Genomic DNA, 22,741 nt, shown 5'->3' with positions numbered 1-22,741 from the left:
TTGTCCTGTGACAATAGTAGTCTTATCTCGCAATCAACCCGGCATCCATCCATCCTAAATTGCATCCTCCCAGAGTGCTGCCTGAAGGTACCTCTAGAGATAACTTTTGGGGAGGGGGAGATCTTTTCTCTTGCTTGTACTGCCGGTAAACTCAAGAGCGTCTCTTCTTTTGTTGAGTGTGACCCTTGGGGAAGGGGACGTGAGACAACAGAAAAAAAGTGGGAGGAGGTAAAGTGAACAACGATTAAGCTTATTAACAAGTTTGAAGGCCGGATTTTTCAACCCTTTACAACGGAGGCGCTGACATGAAGAAATTAACATTGGTTGGGGAGAGAGCGCTGAAAGTTGCTGGCTGTCCCGTAAATACAGGGTTGAACCAAATATGCAGGAAACAGAGGACGCATTGTTTTTCTAAAAATTATTGGGGGAAGGCTCAGCCCCCTTACAAAATTTATTGGGGGTGGGGCTTAAATATCCTCCGCTCCTATAGTTCGTTTCAGGTTAACTTTGCAGTGAAAAGGAAGCTACGAGGGAACCGCATCACACGTTGCTATGACAACGAAAGCCTTTCAACCAATGTATCGATGCGCAGTCGCGGTAAGGTATAGCTGATTCTCGCCAATCTCACTGAGAAAAATCTTTTTTTTACGCATAATGGTGATCATTTTTTTTTCTATTTTAAAATTCTCAAACGAATAAAGATCGATTCAGAACACTATTTTTTCAGTATTCATTTTCAATCATTCAAAAAATTGAAATATTCTGCATAAATGATCATCGTAAGCCTCCGATATATGGGAGCTATATTTTGCGGCAAAGGAATACACTCTCTACCTTTCTCTGCACTGCAAAGTTAACCTGAAACGGACCACTTAGGTAGCCAGGGCCGGAACTAGGGAAGAAGGCAGTTTTCACAGGCGGAAATCTTGAGGGGGGGGGGTGAAAAATATCGTTTCGATCAATTTTTTTCTGCGGAGAGGGTGAAAAAATTACATATTCTTCCCTCCCTCCACGACTAAAATGATCCTGTCTTTGTTGGACAGGGCTTTTGGATTGAGATCTTTCGCGAGCACCCCGATTTTTCACAGGGAAGTGCTTGGAACCTGTCATAGGCGTAAACTTGTATTAGGCCAATGGGATCGAGACCCCCCCCCCCTCAGGAGGAGCACTCAGCAGGCTATAAGCAGGGCCATACTAGAGAAGGGTGTCAAGCCTGGGATCTTTGGCGGTCCTCCAAAGCCAGACTTTTCACAGGTAATGGATTCACTATAATGGATTCGTAGCATGAAAAACTAAAAATGATGGTAATTCCTAGGCTAGAAACTAGGCTGGGGCAATCAGGGTAATGCTCCAGGAACCTGAGCCAAATGGGTGGCCCCAACAAAAAACAAAATTACACCTATTTTGCATATTTCTTAAAATCTTCGACAGTTTCTTATTCTGCAAAATGAGAAGAGGGGGACGAATCCCCCTCCATTTTTTAGTATAACACTTTCAAGGGAGTTCCCCCCCCCCCATGAAAAACTATGCACCGGGTTCCGAGTAGTCTCGCTAAAGCCGTGGCCCCCAAGGCTGGAGCCTAGTATACGGAGGGCGGAATTTTTTGGGAGAAAGAAAGCGGGAAGGCAAAAAATATCAGTTTCCGAAATGCTTCCAAACATTTGAAATTTTTTTTATTCCATGTACGAGTCTTTTTTTTTTTTCTTTTCATGATAAAGAAGGCCGCAGCTGACAAAGAGCATTTCAATAGGGTTCAGTTTCGGCTGCTTCAATGCAGGTTTTGTGAATACAAGCACCATTTCCTAATTAGAAGGACAGGGAGTGTATGCGTGTCAACACTTATGGAGAATATGTCACTTGAAGGCATCTGTCCATTTGGGGACCCCCTGCTATTTCCCGCAGAAGAGAAAAGAAACTACATTCTTTTTGACGCCGCTGGTCAGGGCTTTGGTAAAAGTTTTTGTGCTTAATGGATGGCCATCAGTGAAACAGGGACGCCGACAGAAGCAGTTCTATAGGTGATCCTAATTGGAATATAAAGAAATTACAGTGGTGAAGAAATTTGCTAGACGGGGAGAATAGCTTTGTTTGGAGCCACTTGAAGTAAAATCCTTGTTTTTCCCAAAAAAAAAAAAATCCCCACAAATGTTGAGATAGGCAGTTCCACAGTATTTTATGGTTTGTGTGGACCATATTCGGTTGTGCATGTACAGTATAACCTTCTGTTAGTAGAACATGTTGTATTACAAGAAAAAACAAAAAATTCAAGTTCCTCATGATTCCACACAGTTTTCTGACAGAAAAAGTAAGCAATATTAAATATAGTTACACATTTTTGATAAATTCATGCATTTTAAGAATTCCCTTCACCATTGGTTCCCCTCCTCCCCTCGAAATGTAAGTGGTCCCTCCGAACGAAATTTCTGGCTACGCCCCTGTCCCATTCACTTTGGTAACAATTCATAAAATGATTGTTATAATTAGAGTCAGAATTTTCCACTTAAAAAATGTTCATATTTTGCCTAAAACTGAGAAAAATAAAGAACAAATAACCACGCAAAAAATGCAAATACGTTTTTAAATGCATCTCTTCTATTTGTCTCGGTGCATATTCATTTGCAAAAACATATTCTCATACAAATGACTCCTACATGTATTTTATTTAGGAATTTCTAGCTATTAGTACTGTAGCTACTCACTAATAGAAAAAAAAAGTTGCTCGAAAAAGAAGCAAACTACACGTGCACAAAAATAGCAAAACATGTATAATGTCAAAAATGGGTGGATTTTTCTCCTGAGAGATTTTACTTTTTACTTGAAAAAAAAAATTACAAGCAAATAAAGCACCCGGGCTTCGGGTATGGTCCATTGTAGATAGAATTCCTTGGAATTGAGTAGCCAAACATCAAACTATTTCAAAATGTCAAATTTCCGATTCGATAGAAGATGTTGACAGATCCATATATCCATGGAAGTGAGCATGAATGTAATAAGTTCAGACTTTTAATTGTTCAGTTGGTCATCTAAACTGCTTTGATGATACGAAATTGTATGGAAAGCGTCTTATACTCTTAGAGAACCAACTGATTTGAGATCAAAAATCAATTTCACGTGACTAGAGTTCTGTTCATTCGTTAATATTAGAACGAAATGATCTCAAAGACGTTCCAATGCAGATAAAGAAGCAATTTTCAATCATTTTATGTCCTTACAGACCAAAAAGTGAAAATTCGTTTATAATGAGAAGTACGTTACAACAAAAATTTTTCTCGTGGTTGTGAACTGTTGTTATAACGAACTTTTAGTGTATTATAAGCAATATTAATTTGAAAAATTATAAAAATTTAATTAATCTTCCGCACAACTTGAAAATATGCACTTATTCTGAAAATTCTTCAATTACATACATTTATACACACATTAATGCTAAAAAGAGGTTAAAATATGTAAATGCAAAAAACAGGACTAATCATGACAAATTTATAAATAGTGCAAAAAAAATAAGAAGGTAAATTTCCCTTCTCCCGCTGGGTGACCCTTCATTAAATTAAGTTGTATAATAACCAAGAATGGCCACTAAAGCAATGTTTTCCAAAGTGTGAAAACATGCAACAGTCCAAAGGGTCGGTAGAGGCTATGGGTTTAGTATAGGATCCTATAGGTGGGCTTGAGTTGGGAGAGATGAGAAATAAATTTTTTTAAAAGAAGGGCTATGGAACAAAAAAGTTTGGTAAACTTTTCACTGAAACAGCGGTTCTCAACCGGTGCTCCGCGTACACTTCCCGGGGGCTCCGCAGCCACTCGAAGAAAATAAAATAAATCAGCAAATTTGATAAATGAATAAAAGAGGAGCCTACTGGGCTCCGCCATAGAAATTTTACGCTGAATAGAGGTGACCACTGATGCATATTTGTGTTTGAGTACAGGTGATCATCTGTGGAGATTTTGTTGCATTTAGGAAAATGTAATGAAACCCTTTGTATACGTCTCCCTATTACGTTTCTGACCATTTGTGCAACGTTTGGCTTCAGTTGCTATACATTCCTATACATTATCCCTGTATACAGGGCCTAATTTCTGCATGGGCAAATGAAGCCTTCATAACTTTGAGCCCCCATAATTCAAACAACATACATTCACTGACCAATTAACATATTTGGCTGTTTATTTTTCAATTGGGAGTCATTCAAGTATTACGTCAGCATCGGGGGGGGGGGGGTTTCGGATTTGCTGACTAACTTTTGATGACGGGGGGGAAAGAGGGTTTGAAGGTTGCTTACGTCATCAACCACCCCTTTTTGAAAATATGAAATATTCTAAACTGCTGACGAAATTTTGCTGAGGGGGGGGGGGGGGGTCAATGTTCTGCTGACTTTTGCTGACAAGGGAGGGGGGGGGGTCAAAAATGGCTGAAAATCTGCTTACGTAGTACTTGAATGGCTCCTTGGTAAAATCATGTCATTGTGTTTTGCGGTTTTCAAAAACACATCATGAAGAAACGTTGTAAGCAGAAAAACTAAGCGGGATCGACTGCAGTTTCTCATGCATATTTTTTACTGAAAAAGCCATAAAATTTGAGATGATTGACTGGTTCAATGGCTTTTGACAGGTACTGAAATAATTATTGAACGGGCTATGGTATGCTTATAGCCAGGGCCGTAACTAGGATTTTTCCAGATCAGGGCAAACATGATTTTGCCGCCCCCACATTCGATAATTTTGTAACAGTGTTCTCTGTTCCCACCTAAAACTGCCGCTACCTAAATTTTGCCGCCCGGGTCAGTTGCCTCCTCTGCCCCCCTCTCTAGTTTCGGCCTTGCTGATAGCAAACATGTACACTACTAGTTCTTTCTTTAAGAGAAAAATCTTTCAACAACGGAACTGTATGCATCATTGGCTACATTTCTCAGCCACCTCGTTGGGCATTTTGCCGGTTGTGGCGTTGTATTTGTATTTACTTTTTGCTTAGATATAGAAACCAAAAGCAAAACAAACAAGTATGTGAAGGACGTTTTATACATAAGGTTTAAATAATTTTTTTTTCTGTTAAATCTCGAAATGAATACCGTAAAATTGCTTGAGACTTTAGCAACAGTAATGCGTAGCCGGTCAATTTGTCGCACTCAACTTGTCGCGCTCAACTCGTCGCACATCAATTTGTCGCAGTGCTAATTCGTCACGGTACAAATTCGTCGCAGAGCCAATTCGTTGCGGTACAAATTCGTCGCAGTGCCAATTTGTCGTGTAACCAATTCGCCGGGACGTCAATTTATCGCAGAGTCAACTCGTCACGCGATCTGTATGTAGGTTTTTTGTCTCATACGTGAAATAATAAACATGCAGAAAAGCTTTTTTCCATCAAGAAATGCACACAGTTTACTAAATTTTTTTTTTTTTGTCATTTCGAAAAAAATCATCGAAATTAAAATTGCAATTGATATTAATGTTTTATTATTCAATTATTGTAAATGTTAAAAAAATCATTTTTTCTATGATAAAATTTTAAGATTCTGTAAAAAAATGTCGGTGTTTATGATATTCCCCAAATTACAGTACAGCGGAGGCTCTCTTTAAGTGTAAACTTGTATCTGTCCCATGTGGAATCGAGACTCCCACCAACATTAACCACTACAGTATCTCCACAAGAACCTGAAATAATTAATAATTTAATTTAATTAATATTTCATTTTCACCGGATAAGCCACACTTGTCGCTTTCTCTCGAGATTTCCGTTACTCGTAGCGAGGGGAGTTGGGGCGCACACCGAGATGATAAATTGCGATCACATACATTTTCAAAATTTAATTTGCACCGGATAAGTTGCTCAAGTTAAAAACTCAAAAAATCCAATCAATAAAGCTCACAGGCTACATTCGAGCAAATGCAACCGATAATCTTATTGGTTGAATTTTTCAAGTTTTATAAAAGGACTTTTAGAACACTTTCATAGTGTAATGCTGGCCTTAGATATATTGTCGGTAAAAAATTCCTCAAAGATGTATTCTCTACATGGCAGATACATATTCAATAGTGAATTAGGGCCATTCAAGTATTACGTAAGCAGATTTTCAGCTATTTTTGACCCCCCCCCCCTTGTCAGCAAAAATCAGCAAAACACTGACCCCCATCCCCTCCCAGCAAAATTTCACCAGCAGCTTAGAATATTTCATATCTTCAACAAGGGGTGGTTGATGACGTAAGCGACCTTCAACCCCCCCCCCCCCCCACCGCCATCAAAAGTTAACAAATCCGAAACTCCCTCCCCGATCCTGACGTAATACTTGAATGACCTCTTAGGCAAATTGTGCTTTGGGATGGGCATTGATCCTAATTTATCATCTTGGTGTGTTCCCGCAACACCCCTTGCTGCGAGAAATGTAGATCCCGCCAGAAAGCGGGAGTGTGGCTTATACCGTGAAAATTGAATTTTGAAAATTTGTTTTATCGTAATTTATCATCTTGGTGTGTTCGCCCAACGCCCCTCGCAGCGAGAAATGGAGATCCTGCCAGAAAGCGGGAAGTGTGGCATGAATACCATGAAAACTGAGTTTTGAAAATTTATTTGATCGGTGTACTGACTCTGCGACAAATTTGTACCGCGACGAACTGACTCTGCAACAAATTTGTACTGCGACGAATTTGCACCGCGACGAATTGACTCTGCGACAAATTTGTACCGCGACGAACTGACTCTGCGACAAATTTGTACCGCGACGAGTTTGTAGCACAACGAATTGACGCTGCGACGAATTGACCTAGACCCACAGTAATGTTATGGTAGTAAACTGAAGAGCCAAACTGGTACAGGCATGCGTATGCAAATAAAGAGATATGGAACCAATCAGAGTACGGCGCTGTGGTTGGCAACGCCTATATAACACAACAAGTGTCTGGCATAGTTGTTAGATCGGTTACTGCTGCTACAATGGCAGGTTATCGAGATTTAAGTGAGTTTGAACGTGGTGTTATAGTCTGCGCACGAGAGATGGGACATAGCATCTCCGAGGTAGCGATGAAATTTGGATTTTCATGTACGACCATTTCACGAGTGTACCGTGAATATCGGGAATCCGGTAAAAAATTAAATCTACGACATCGCTGCGGCCGGAAAAAGATCATACAAGAACGGGACTGACGAGAATCATTAAACGTGACAGATGTGCAACCCTTCTGCAAATTGTTGCAGATTTCAATGTTGGGCCATCAACAAGTGTCAGCGTGCGAACCATTCAACGAAACATCATCGATATGGGCTTTCGGTGCCGAAGGCCCACTCATGTACCCTTGATGACTGCACAACACAAAGCTTTACGCCTCGCCTGGGCCCGACAACACCGACATTGGACTGTTGAGGACTGGAAACACATTGCCTGGTCTGACGAGTCTTGGTTCCAATTGCTTCGAGCTGATGGACGTGTACGGGTATGGAGACAATATTTTGAATCTTCCAAAAGTGATTCTGCCAAAGCTACCGAAACCTCTTACTACATTAGCTGTCCTATTGTGAGACAAGGAAAAAATCACACTATTGGTGAAAATATGCAGTCAGATGCATGTTTGAAGAGGAAAGTGCTCTTATAATGAGTTTTATACCTGTGTCAAATACTATGGTGTCTCGAAGAATACAGGACATAGAAGATGTTGAGAGCACAGTAGTTAGTCATGTCGAAGGTTGCGAATTTTTTTCTATCCATGTTGGCGAAAGTACCGACGTTGCGCAATATTCTGTGCTACTTGCAATTGCTAAGTACTTGAAAGAGAAGTCGAAGAAATCTTTTTATTTGTCACACGTTGAAGGGGTCGTACGACTGTTAAAGACTTATTTGAAGCAATTGTTCATAATTCGTTGAAAAAAGAATTCAATGGTCAAAAGGCATTGGGCTCGCAACAGATGGAGGAAAATCCACGGAAGGTTGCTACTCAGGCCCTTATGCACGTGTGACAGAATTCGCTCCCAAAATGAAATGGACTCACTGCTATACTCACAGACAGAGCCCTGCATCAAAACCGTTGCCTCCAAATTTGCGAAACGTTCTTGATGAAGCGGTCAAGGTTGTCGACTTTGTCAAGGTGAATCCTACCAACTCCAGGTTGTTTAAATTGTTGTGTGAAGACATGGACAGCCTTCACAACGCTTTGCTTTTGCACACCATAGTTAGGTGGTAGTCCCGTGGTTTGATATTGCTGTTCAAACTTTGGCACGAGGTAGCCTTTTTTTTAGGAAGTGTTCAACACAATATTTTTGTTGCCATTTGTTAGCACGGAGCTTGTTGAATAAGCGTTTTCTTCGTAAATTTACATGAAAAATAAATATACAGGCAAATTGAATTTTTTCCTTCCACAGCTCCGGATTTGAGTTTGTATTTACCCTCTTTTGAGCTTAATGTTTCAAAACTTCGTAATTCAATGCAGTCCCAAACATCACATTAATTTTTTCCCCCAATTTTTGTGTTAATTTGTTTGCTTACTTGGAAAATAAAAAAAACTAAATGATGAAAAAAAATTGACCATTTAATTTAATTCAACATGTACCTTTTTTGAAGTTTTTTGAAAACTGTAATGGGTGAAACAGATTGGGGGGGGGAGTCCGGAGGGTTGGGGGTACGCGGAAAAGAATCGAGCCAGCTGGGGGTACGCAGACTGAAAAAGGTTGGAACCACTGAATTACACAAAAGAAAGCAAAAAAATGTCATTTAGATAAAAGCAAACTTACGTGAAGTAGAATCTAGTTCATCAATATGTCACTATAAAATCCTTTGAACTTTGAAAAAAACAAATCTTAAGCTTTTTTTTGCTCACATAGACGAAGCGTTTCATTATTCCAGTAGAGAAAATTTGTGATTACTACTATCTAGCATAAATAGTTTAATCTTACACAAACAGTAAGAAATGATTCGATTCTATACATGCAGCTGGTCATCCAACAGAGATGAGTGGGAAAAAAAATTACACACCATAGGAAGTCCAGCATAGGAATCCATATTACTGTACAGCAGAAACGATTTTTTCTTCGCATGTGATAGGTATACTGCATATCTATTCAAGAAAATAGCCGGGGAATTTTAGCTGTGCACTAATTGTATATTATCAGCGGCTCTCTTTTCGCTGATTAAAAATAGACAGACAGCTTCAATATTGTTAATTGAACGCATGTGTTGAATGGGTCTGCAAAACGATTTTTTCCTCTCACTAGAGAAATATTTGGTCCTGAGGAAAAAAATCTAATATCCCTTTACGATTCCCATTTCCCTGTGGTGCCAGCGGGCATTGGTGCTGGCCTTGATTTTGAACAACACAACACAAATCACACGGGTAGGGAGATGAATACAAGAAATGGTGGGAAGAAAATAACTATGACATTTGGTTAATGGTGTTCTTTTTTAAGCAAAATTCTGTTTTGTCAACCCTAGAGGATAATGAGCAAATCGGACATTTATGGAAAAGTGTGCAAACTTCTCAAACATGAATTCGCAGTGGTTAGGTTCTCCGTGGATGATGGGGGAATGGATGGTGGCTTTTACCATTGGCAGTGTGGAAAAATAATGGAAAAAAAACCCACGTAAATTGAAATAAATAGTGATTTAAAATACTTTTTTTTAATTACTTAAAAAAATTTCCTTCACTTTCCGATTGTACAACATGATGTATAATTTGTGTATGCGTGTATGTCCAGAAACGAGATGCATGATACATTTTTGTCTCTATTTTCATGGTGCATGCGATCAGTGTTTGATCTCGTTTATCAAATCATCTTTTCTTTCATGCACAAGAATCATCGTTGAGATTTGTCTTCTGTAAATATAGAATGCTGAAATGATTATTCACATGCGATCTGGAAGTAGTAGCGAAGAGGTTTCTTGGTGTTTTCAATGATAACTTGAAATGTTTTGTATCTTTTCTTTTTATTTGAAGTCATTTATGTATTTTTTTTCAAAAATTTTCCCTCACACTGCCAGAAGTTGCTAAAAATGGAAAAACAAGTCATACCATTTCTCTTTCCTCTCTGAATCTCAATATACAGCATCTCATTTTACTTGGTTGTTTTTTTTAAATACATGTTTTGAGCTTTGTTTGAGCTTTGAATTTAAATTTTGGTAATATCGCTGGAATAAAGGATTGTAGTCTTTTTTTTTTTTGCGGTGTAAACTTCAGATAACAAAGCTATGTCATTGTTGCACTTATTATTATTTTTTGTTTTATTTATTTTCTCAGCGACTTTTTTTCGTACTTTTTAACTACCGTATATACTCGTGTATAAGCCGAGTTTTTTTGTTAAAAAATGCGTTCCCCAAGTGGGGGGGGGGGTCGACTTGATGAGAAGACTTTTGATGAGGAAATATCGACCCCCCACAATCAGTAGTCATTTTTGTAACAGTGTTCGAGAAACTGGCATTATTGGTATGGGATATGTTAAAACCTCACAGAACTGATAATGTCAAAGCCGAGGCAAAGAAATCAAAAACATCATTGGTTGGTGGTGGCTAACATTGCTTTTACAGCCTTCAGATGTGAGCATCAACAAGCCTCTCAAAGACTATTTGAGGAATTTGTGGATTGAATGGATGAGTTCTCATGATAAAGAAACTACAAAAAATGATGCCTTGAAGAAATGTGACATTGGTCTAGTGTGCTAATGGGTACATTAGGCGTGGAATTCTGTTTCCACCAAAATTATCATCCGATTCTTCAAAAAGTGTTGCATCAGCAATGCGATAGATGTAACTGAAGATGATATTCTCTTTTAAAGTGACAATGGCGATGAAAGCCCAGATGAAGATAAAAACAAAAATGCCGCACCCCCTATGGTTATCTGATGAATTACCATGAGCTTGGAGACTTAGAAGAAACGGATTAAAAAGTTTGAATCATTTTCTATTGTAAATTTCCTAAATGTATTCATTTTGCATGAAAATATAAGAATTTTTTTTCTCTGAAATGCACAGATTTTTTGGGGTCGGCTTATGCACGGATTTTCAATTTATTGCGGTTTTGGTGGTCCTGATGTGGGGGAGGGGTCGGTTTATACACGAGTATATATGGTACATTGATGAGACTATTCATTGATGTTTTTTAACCCTTTACATGGCATAATAGCAATAAGCTTCCTTATGATTTTCAGTAGTAAATGAGTAATGAAGAAGTAATGGGTATAGAACAGCTTTTTCAAAGTGTGCGTCACTGTTTCTAGGGGCTTCACCAACCTTCATGCGGGGTGAACCTTCATGCGGGGTGTCATGGCGAGCTTGAGATATTGATTGCATCTATTTATGCTTTGAAGAAGTTCTTTTATACGGGAAAATATCTATTAATCTATGTTGAGGAGCCACTGACGAATCATGAATTATTCTAGAGAGAGCCATGTTTTTTTGACAAAAGTTTGTGAACCATTGGTATAGGGAAAAGTGTTCCACTGAAAGAGGGATTAAGTTTACATATTTGGGCTTGCCATTGCTAAAATAAGAAGGCAAGATATCTTGTCAATGCCACTCAAAGGGCTGAGATCCATCTGAAATCAGAGATGAAACATACGGTCTCAAGTCTATTGCTGTGACTACCATTGTGGTATTCAGATTCTGTGATGCTCATTTCATTCTCATGCTTAATGGATATACAGGGTGTATGGGAAAGTCCCTTGGGCCTGAAATGACTTGCAAACAAAAAGAGCTAAAACTATGCAACTCCTCAGAAGGAAAGGGTCCCAAGGATATGTCTTCAAAATTTTAAGGTATCCGACTACCTTTCCTGTCACTTTTGTTTAATATGGTTCTGGAGTGAACTTTAAATAAATTTTTTGATAGAAAGTGTCTCGAAATGGTGAAAAAGGTGTCAAATTTTGGTCTATCTATTATATTTTCTATGAAAAAGTTGTTTTTACGTCAAATTTTAGGCAAAATTCATGGGATATTCGAAACCCGATTGAAAAAAATATATTGATGAAATGCTTTGTGATTTTCACAGCGCATTTAGCTAGTAATGTTGCAGGTTATGAACAAAAATTTAAAGGATTGCATGGTATGTTCATAAGTTACACTAAAATATGTTTAAGTACGTGGGAGTTTTTTGAAATTTCATCCTTCATTTTGTCTATAAAACACTGTAATTCGAAAAATATATGTGATAGACCTTAGGCCGAACACATACTGGGGATGTGAGTGGAGAGGTACGAAATAGCGGCGAAAACAAATGTACTGTTTTGTTCTGCTCCTCACATACTCGGGCAGCAAGACAAGAAGGAGAAAGAGGCAGCTCAAGAGGTACGCGACTCTTTCAAGCCGGTTTGTTTTCATTGCAAGGTAAAATCAGACGCAATTTGGGGATTGGTCAGTTTTCTCCCCTTTTTTTTCTCCTCACTCTCTTGGGAAAAAGAGAACTTCTGAGGGGGGATCATCATCATCACACCCATTTGGTTTGGAGGGAGTGCTTCGGATTTTTTTTCATTTTTGGCGCTCTCTCTTCTTTTCAATTCCCATGGTGCTTAACCCAGTCTATCCTAATTTAAAAGTTTGACGATTGTTGTGGTAGCATTTTACGCATTAATTCCCCCCGTCATTTTTTTAGACGTGAATATTTTTCAAAATCTTAATGGGACTACGAGATAGCATAGATATTTCGCAAATTTCCGCCCATCCCATTGCGCTTTTTGCATGGAAAACTACACTATGTGCAACAGAACTTCCTTCTGACGAACGAACAGTGCTGCAACTAGGAAGGGAGCGGGAGGGGGTGTGGTTTCCCGGGCGTAGTATCAGAAGGGGCGCAAATTCCATCCCTTAAATTTCATCTTTTCAATTGCCCCTGAATAGTTTTTAATAACAAACGTACTGCCATGGGACATAGGCACCAGAACATGGCGGGGGGGGGGGGGGAGGGAGCTATTTCAACCCCCCAATAAATTTTGTGTTAGGGGGCTGAGAACCCCCTTCCCCACTTAATGAATAAATAATGCGGGGCACTGCACCCTTCTACATACAGGCTCGAGGCTCACCACGGAACGACTGGCAACTTTCAGCCCTCTCAATGTTTTTCATGCCCGCATCTTTGTCCTGGGCTGCAAAATGTAAAGGGTGGCAAATTTTTGTCGGAAACTGGAAAACCACTAAAAAATCATAAGTTATATACCACTATAAATCATTATGCAGTCGCTGGGGTGGAAAAATCATTTCTTCCCCACAAAGACATCAAAAATCTTTTACAAAGAAAACTATCTATGTACTGTCTATACCAGCGGTTCTCAACCAGTGCTCCACGTGCACTGGTTGAGGGGGAGCTCCGTGTTCACTCGATGAAAGTAAAATGAACCAGTAAATTTTATGACCAAATGAAAAAAAAAATGTAGCGACGGGGCTCCGTCGTAGAAATTATATACTAAAAAGGGCTCCGTGACTCAGAAAAAAGGTTGAGAATTGCTGGTCGACACTAATTTTCTACTCAATACTGATTACTACATGTTCTTGGAATTTCAACAAAAAAATTTATAGAGATTTTTCCAGGAACGTCATTTCAACGTTTTCCAGGGTAGGGGGGAAGGCAAAGAAAGAAAACACACATGAACTCAATGTATGTATATCTACTCTATGTATAATATAAAACACGAACTCGAAAAGTGCCTGTTTCTAAGCAACCGAAATTAGTGACGATTTTATGTTATGGAAGTGGGTGACGTTTTTTGAGTGGCGGAAATCTGTTACGTTTTTCTGTTATGAAAATCGGTTACGATTTTGGGTCAAGTATTCATTTAACTCTAGCATATTCGGGACCCATTTGACCCATCGGGACCGAGTTACATGCATTTACGAAGAGGCTCCCACATCCTACAGCAGGGCGCCTAGACTGGAATAGATGGCGAGCCCCCAAACCAACTTTTCAGTGGCCCTCTATGGTTAATTTATAGTGTGAAAAATCAAAAAGTGATAATCGTTCCGGCCCCTATCAGCCCTGCCCTTGTGGGGAGGGGGGGGGGCATGTCGAGAGTTATAATATACATATAACACCAGTGCTCCCAACACACAGGGTCGGGGTACCCGGGAGATTACACGTATACCTTAATGGGGAAGTTAAAAGGTTTGATTTCCAGGGCCCTTGATGGATCTCGTTGTTTTCTTGCTGCTTTAACATTGAAAAATTTGCGATAGTGGAAGACCAAGATATATCCAGTCTGGGGACCCCATAAAATTTGCGAATTCGGTCACGGGTAGCTGGGGGGGGGGGCCCTGGAATTTATTCGTTGGTAAAATGAATACAAATGAACATTTGCCGTGGCACTCACAGGGAGAATGTATGACAAGCTCCGAGTCAGAGGACCGTTTGATTTTGGGGGCCTGGATGAATCTCATTTTTTTCTGTTATTTAACATTTTAGAATTTGCAACAGCAAAAGCCCGAGATAAAGCCAATCTGGGGGCCCCACTAAAAGTATGCGAACTGGTGTCCCAGGTAATTGGTTGGGGGCCTTGGACTTTATTCGTTGGTAAAATGAATACAAATGAAAATTTTTCATGGCACTTGTAGCGGGAAATGACCAGCAAGCTTCCAAGTCGGGGGCCCCCATGTTTACAGGTTTCCTTTTGGGGGCCCTGGATGAATCTCATTCTTTTCTGTCGTTTAACATTGTAAAATTTGCAACACATCGATAGCCCGAGATAAATCCAGTTTGGGCCCTGCTAAAATTCAGCGAATTGGAGTCTGGTGACCCCATGGTCAAGTTTTCTGGGGGTACTTGATGAATCACATTCGTTTTATGTTGTTTTATTATTGTAAAATTCGCTTCTTCAGTAAGCTGGTGCTTTCACATGTTCCTTTCTATAATGCTGATGAAGTGGGACGAAATAAACAAGACATGTTGTGATAAGAAGGGGGGGGGGGTTGGCCGCCAAAGGCTGCAGGGGCGCATAGCCCCTAGTATATATATATTTGTATGTATATATACAATTTTTATTGTATTTTCAAAAGCTCCCCTCCCTCGAATGACGGCCCTGGATTTGTCAACGCGTTGATAGATTAGCAGGGGTTCTCAAACTGTGCGCGCCAACCTTCGTCAGGAGTGCAGCTTCGCAGTGGTCCTGACAAAGGTTTTTCAATGAAATGCTTTGCTTACAACTGCTCTTCACATAGGAGTACGGCAGAATTTTCTCGGGGAGGGGGGTTCAAATTTGTTTTTCTTTCTGGGGGTTTTAAGTTTTTTTCGGCAAAATAACACTATAATCTTGGCTATGGGGGGGGGGTTAGAACTCCAAATCCCCCCTTTGCGTTCGCCAATGGCTCTTCATAAGGGAAATGGGTGGCGCTGGTGGAAAATGTTTGAGATCCCGTTTTTTAGGAAAACGGATAAACACCATGATGATTGCTCATCGCTTACTAACATTGTCGAAACACGGTTTCTGTTTTTTCTCTTTTATTTTATTATACTGAATACTGTATCTATTATTTCCGTGGATTTGAATTGGAATGTCGTGTGCTATGAAAGAGGCACAAGATTTTTTTCTGATGCAAATAATGAACATCTCACACACAATACATATTTCTGTATTTCTTAAAAAATCGAAACCAGTTGATTGCAGCATCCGTGCGTTCATTGAAATTGGTTATGCACAGAACATGCCGGTTATATGCAGTGCCGTCGTAAGGCATGGACCCACCAGGGCAAGGACCGTGGGACCTCAAGATAAAAAAGGCTTCACAAAAGTGAGATGTGGTTGAGATTTTCGGGAATTTGCCTGGTAGGGCCTCAAAAAAATCATTTGGCCCTTGGGCCCATGATGCTCTTAAGACGGCCCTGCATATAGGAGGAATCTGTAATTCTGGGATTTCATAAATAATGGATCCACACTGATAATTTGTGCTTAACGACCATGTATACATTTATCGCTAATAACAATCATTTTCATAATGATACGCTGGCCATAAAAAAATTACAGTTTCATCATTGAGGTGTATGGATAACCTCTCGCTTCATCTCATTAACGGTGATATTTTCTTTAGAAAGTATCGAAATTAGCTTCTGCGGATTGTAGGCATGTATTTTTATTCAGTGTCTAACTAATTGTATTGTCTCTCTATCTTGATTGAAGTATAATTATTTCAATCTTTATACATATTGTGCAATAATATTCGAAACAAGGGTTTGATACAAGAAGTCATTAAAAACATATATAAACAGGACTTGTAGTCTTTTGAGGATTAACTTCTCAACCTTTTTTGACCCACGGAGCTTTTTTCCGGTATGTAATTTCTATGGCGGAGCCCAGACGCCTATTTTTTTTATTTATTCATCAAAGTTTCTGACTTATTTTTATTATTCAAAAATATTAATTATTTTTTTTAAATTTACTGTTTTTTTTAATTTATTTTCTTCGAGTGGCCACGGAGCCCCTGGGAGTTTACACAGAGCCCTAAGGGATCTGCGGGACACTGGTTGAGAACCGCTGGTTCATCGGAATCCTCCAATATTGCCAAACTGATTGATTTGGCATGAACAGGCTGGTAGGGTTACTAGTTGGCGAGATGTCACGTTTCTCGCTCAAAGGCTTTTCTTCTTTACCCTTCAGAATGCCTGCGGTCATTTTCGCTCTTCTCTGCCTCCTCAGTATGTTAGGGGACATCAATGCTGATCTCGATGTATTTTCTCTTTTGAAGTCGCTCTCTTTGTCGACTCCTCAGTATGTGTTCGGCCTTAGATTTTGGTTCATAACCTCAACAATATATAGCAAAATATCACATTAAAATTTCGTAAGGATGCAATGCACTAATATTTACAAATCATGTCACAAAGTCAAGTAAAATGTCAAAAATAGCATTCTTCATAAAACACGTTTAAAGTCTTTATTCACGTATTACTTGTATGTAAAAACGCAGCACTAAAGTGAATGTAACTTTGATTCTAAGCATCATATAAACAAAACAAGGCTCGTTTTGGGATCACAACAAATAGGGCTTTATAAAAAAATGAAAATCCATATTTTCTTCCGAAATGACGTTTTCAACGTAGTCGGACACCTTAATTAAAAGAAAAAGCACTTTCAGTGCAATATTTGAGCTATGTTCAAATGGTGATTGGCAATACCATTCAAATAATTGGTATTGCTTTAGCAACACAAGCAGATATGTTCCAGTGTCCTTGCCTATATGTCTAAATGCCATGTACAATCTAGTTGAGTGGAAACAAAAATAAAAAGTAGTCCAAACTACGTTAATCCTAGAAGTAAAAAAAATGAGTTTCCACATAAGTATTTCTCTTCCTCTTATTTATGTTGTCTTAGGAGAATACAACACCCCGAGATCAACAACCCTGTGGTTGGCTTTAACTGATTCCCCACAGGTATATTCGAATTTTCTTACAATTCCTGCTTGTAATGAACTTTAGCCATGGTGTTAAGCATAAGGAGTCTTCATAATTTCCTTTTATTTACCTTTTTTGTTGGCGATTTTTCCTGAGTGTTATTAGGCAAAGTTTATCTACTCTTCCACAGAATATATATGTTGCATATTTTAATCTTATATATGAAATCTCTGTCTTATAATGTATCTGTAAATTTTTGACTAGTTTAAGTGAACTTTCTTATTTAACCCTTAAACTGTGAAAATAATTAAAAAAAATAACCTATACCTCTCTGTATGCACTAGAGTAAAATTCCCTCTTTATCACAACTATGAATTAGTGATTCAGAAGAGGAATGTATATAAGGTGCATGTATGGTTAAGGAGCTTGGTTATCTATTTTATAATGAGAGCAGTTTAAGGGTTAAAACAAATGTTCATTGTTAGTCTGGAAAATTATTAACTCTATTGATATATTTCTATAGGTACATAACAAGAGTGTCTGAAGTGCCCAGTAAGTTATTTTAACCCTCTAAATTTCTCTTGTCAACTTCATTTATGACTTATTTCAGTTTTTCTTACACATGCATCTAATTTGAAAAAAAATAATTAATTCCTTGTACTTAAGTACCGAGATACTGTATAATCAATACATCTGCGGCTTCAGACAAAATCAATCTGATAATGGCCCTAAAAAATTTTTATGGCACAACTACAGTTCTCATGTAGCACCCTAGTTGAAAAACTCTGATGCATAAGTAAAGTATTTCATTCACTTACTCATGAAATAAACAAATCTAGAATCCTCTTTAAATCTAGATTTGTTTATTTCATGAGTCGCGCGGGAAATAACCATATTGGTTAACTTAGGTTTGTATGTTCCTCAAAGAGGGATATATCATATGATCCAAAAAGCCTCATTGAAGGAAACCCGGGGAGTGCCGGGTATTATAGCTAGTACGTATATAAAATTGATTTTCTGTGTGTGTGTTCTCTATAAAAATTGACAATTTTAGATCGATCGATCGTCACATTTTACATATATACCCGAGATATGAGACCCGAGATATGTACATATGAGACCCGACTTGAATGATAGGCTACTTTAAAAGCTTGTCAAAGCTGGACAAATGCCCGAAAAGGATGAAAAACTGTCGGGCAACAATTGTTTCTCGGCCTCAACAGTCATTTTCAGAATGTTTACTTTGGTTTCTGTGGTTCCCTACCAATACGTTTCGGACATGTATATGCCTTTACAATGATTTTTTACTTCTTTAACACTGCCAGTATATGTATAATAGTTTATATGCTTTTATAATGGTTTGTCACCTTTTCAATCCTACCAGTAATTGAAGAAAACCCGGGCAGTGCCAGGTATCGCTAGTTATATATATATCAACCAATCTGTTGATTCATGCTTTTTAAAGGGTGGTAATTCAAAATGCCTTAGGATGGAAGTTTTCGTGCCCCCCTCCAAAGGTAAACCCCTGCAGTGATTAGACCTAGACTTGTTAAATGTAATATTCTCAATTTTTAATAGTATCCTGGTAGATACAGTTGACACTTGTAATAACGACCATGTGTTATAGCGACTGGTACAATAACTCATTGTTCATATATTGTGTTATATCTATATGTCATATAGCAACTACCCAATATGTTTCCCACTTTGATCGACAACTAGTCAATGCAACATCCATTTCGACGGAATTATAGGGTGTCATTACTATTACTACTACTGAACCACACGTGCTCCTCGTCCATATTCCTCTGCAGAACCTCTAACGAATTGATACATGTTGGAATGTACGTGTAGTGAAACCGGGCGTGAAGTTTGTTTCTGTGTAATGCTTGTTATGTGTAGTGCTGCCAACAGTTTTTCTAATTATGAGTGAAGTGTAATGATTGAATGATTTATCGTTGTAGGCCTGTTGCTCTCTGGGGGGGCGGGGGTGTCATTAAAAAAAACACATTGACTGTATTTTGCTGCATTGAAATCCAACACATTCCTTGTCAATAGTGACTAAATTATTTTTGTCCCTCTCCTTAAAAAATAAGAATGTGATAAGAGTGATGTGCAGTTGCAGTCAATTTGTGTGCCAATGAAACCGGGCCATAGCCAGATATTTATTTCACAAGGTAACAACTAGTATTTCATGTTAGAGTACGTAAGTCAAAGATAATTCTAATCTTCTGTTTATTAACAATTAATTAACACATAACTATAATACTACTATTATCCAGAAATTTAGGTTATTGTCGAAGTTAAACATGAACACTTAACAAATTTTAGATGGAGTCCATACAGAGATAATCCAACGCCATCCGATACTATTGTAGACTACCCGCGTAACAGTTTTCTTCTTTCATCTCGCCTTTGCACTTTTCTTTTCCTACATGGCCACACGTTTTTTTTGCACCCAGCGCATCTTTAGACATCAATCAGTGGGCCGCTGCAAGGGGGAACCAAAGTGATAGAACAATGGATTTAACCATGTTCCATAAAAATTGGTCATTTTCTAATATATTAAGGGGACATTACATCCTCATTTATTTTGTCAGTCACTCTCTCTCAATCGCTAACTGACTCTGTTGACTACTAGCTTATCCACTCCCTCACTTGATCTTTAGGTAATGAACTGTGATTTTTTTTGTTTATCAGACATTTGTAATGCACTGAATTTTCAGGGGGGGGGGGGTCACTCTTGAGAAAGCAAAAATATGGTTCATTGAGTGTAGGGCCGTTCAAGTATTACATCAGCATATTTTTAGCCATTTTTGACCTCCTACCCCCACCAGCAAAAGTAAGCAAAACTCTGACCCCCCTCGTCAGCAAAATTTCATGAGCACTGCCCCCTATCTCCTAAGACATGCTGGTGGGATCAGAAACTTGCGCGAGAGGGGGCATAGGGGGCTCGTGTGCTTTCCCCCAGACGAAAAAAAATTTAATGTAAAAAACATTAAAAAAAAATTACAATCTCAAAAGAAAATGCCGTTAATTTCAATGATATTTTGAAGGGTAAGAACTCAAAATTTCTCTTTAAGAATCATAGCGACCCACCCTTTAAGCCATATATATATGGTAAACCCTTTACCCGCGGACCAAATGTAGCCCTGAAGATTATCTGATGTGGCTTGCTAGTTCAAACTCAATTTTGTAAAAGCGAACTTAGCAGCACATTTACAGATCACTTGAATGACCCGTGGCACAATTTCAGAGCATTTAAGTGGCCTGCTGCACATTTAAAGATCACTTGAGTTACCCCCGACAGTTCCAGAACACTGAAATGATCCGTGGCACATTTAGAGGTCTCTTGAGTGACATGTGGCACAATTTTAGAGCACTTAAGTGGCTTCCAGTGTGGTTGTACATCACTGAAGTTACCTGCTGAACATTCCCTTGCGTTGCACAGTTACACAGCACTTAAGTAGCCCAGACATATTTCCTGAGCACTTGAAGGATCCGTGAAACATTTAGAGATCGCTGAAGTGACTCTGAGGGATTTATCATCAGGGAGAATGCTATTTCAGGTGCCTGCAAACTAGTTAATATTTTTCTCGTTTTTGGCGCACCGAGTAAAATGCCATTAACAAAATTTGATATTTTCATAAAGCTTGATCAGGTGGTTGATGACGGAAGCATCATCCAAACCCCCCCCCCCCCCCCATCATCAAAAGTCAGCAAATTGGAAAGCCCCTCCATCACCCCATCGATGCTGACGTAATACTTGAATGATCCCATAGGGAGGTGCTGAATTGAATAATCCATGTTGTTCCATCCAAGCTGTTCCTCCTTCCCTTGTATTGATGTATCCATGCACAGTTCATGTTTTGTTATTCAAATAAGTTTAGTCTTGAAAGATGATTTAATCTAAGCTAATCAGCCCTAAAACCCAAAATTTTTAAATTTCATATGAACTAAAAATGATCATTTAAGGAAGACATAAGTAAAAGGTGACACATTCCAAGTATTAAAAATATTATTTATCTTTCATTGAAAAACATCTTTGAGTTTCTTGTTAAAATGATTACTGTATTCCCTGAATATCTGTTTGTATTAATGAAGAACTTATGTATACATTGGGTTCCATAACCTGTAGTAGAAATCTGTATATCTGTAAAAAAATTTATTACAGAAACTCAACATCACTATAAATCACAAAACACTCACGACACCAAAAAGAGGAATGTATCATAAACAGCACAGATCAGGGTATTACAAACAACATTCAACATGCATTGGGCATTATTTACACCAACACCTTCTTTAATTCAATATCTGTCTGAATTGTCTTAGTGGAAATTAGGTGACAAGTCCCAGTTCTTTGCAAAGCTTTTGATGAGCTGGTCTTGGCAGTCCTTTCTTCAATATGTCTGCAATCATATCTTGACTCTGGACATATTCAAGCAGTATGCCTCCTTCTCTGATCTTGGATCTGATGTGATGACATCTATGTATTCGGTACAATCACGGAATTCTAGGTTCTCTACACACAGATTTTATTGTAGAGATAAATCACAGTAGATTTTTGATGATCTTTCAATTTCAGCTCACACATTATCCCTCTCAACCAGGCACATTCCTGTATTGCTAAACTTTCAGACATATATTCGGCTTCAGTTAAACTTAGATGTCATGAATGCATATCCAGATATGGACTTTTGATGTCTAAATAATTTCTCCCAATCTGCATCAGCATATGCAGACACCTCAGAGTGATTAGCTTCATACATCACCTTCATGGAAACAGTTGATTTGATGTATTGAAGAATATGGTTTCAATGCAATCCACTGAGTTTTTCCAGGATTGTTGTTGTGCTTGCTTAGATGACCAAGAGCAAAAGCTATATCAGGCATCCTTGATTATGCAGCAAAGAAATTCCAACCAATTCTCTGTTAGGTATATTGGACATCTCTTTTTCAGATTCAGCCTTCGGTTCATTCTCCTTAGATAGACTAACACCTACTTCAAGAGGAGTGGCAACACCATGACAATCAAACATGCCAAAATGAACAAGAACATTCTTCAAATATTTATTTTGATCAGTGAAAATTTTTCTGTTCTGTTGATCATGAGTGATCCTCATACCCAAACAATGGTTAATTTTTTTAAATCAGAAATTTCGCATTTATTTTGCAAAAAAAAAAATTCAGATTAGAAATTTCGCATTTATTAACAATAACGAATTCCAAATGAAAAATTTCACTTTCGTTCACACACACAAACAAAAAACACAACAACTCGAATAAGTGAAACGATTTAAATCAAAAATTTTGCATTAAAAAAAAAATGCACCTCTATTTTCTATTAATTTAACCTTATTTTTCAAATGCTTTTTATAGCATCATTTTCCGAAATTCAAAAAAGTTGCATATATAGTCGGGTACACTTATTATATAACCGGTGAATAAAAAAATAGGTTGTGAA

General features: G+C 38.4%; 1 protein-coding gene across 3 annotated transcripts in view; it reads left to right on the top strand.

The window, feature by feature from the left end:
• Nucleotides 1-22,741, top strand: part of Cad87A (cadherin 87A) — a 672,761-nt gene that overhangs the window by 553,448 nt on the left and 96,572 nt on the right. For all 3 annotated transcript variants that reach the window (XM_089252829.1, XM_089252827.1, XM_089252828.1), the window contains one exon: nt 17,798-17,826. In XM_089252829.1, the coding sequence (XP_089108955.1) occupies nt 17,798-17,826 (29 nt within the window). The remainder of the gene's footprint in view (nt 1-17,797; nt 17,827-22,741) is intronic.

This window comes from Pholcus phalangioides, unplaced genomic scaffold (genome assembly GCF_987345545.1).
Source record: "Pholcus phalangioides strain wild (caught in Gottingen) unplaced genomic scaffold, Ppha-v1.0 ptg000031l_1, whole genome shotgun sequence".
Classification (NCBI taxonomy): Eukaryota; Metazoa; Arthropoda; class Arachnida; order Araneae; family Pholcidae; genus Pholcus; species Pholcus phalangioides.
Note: the sequence above shows the minus strand (reverse complement) of the source record. Positions and strands in the feature narration are given on the sequence as shown.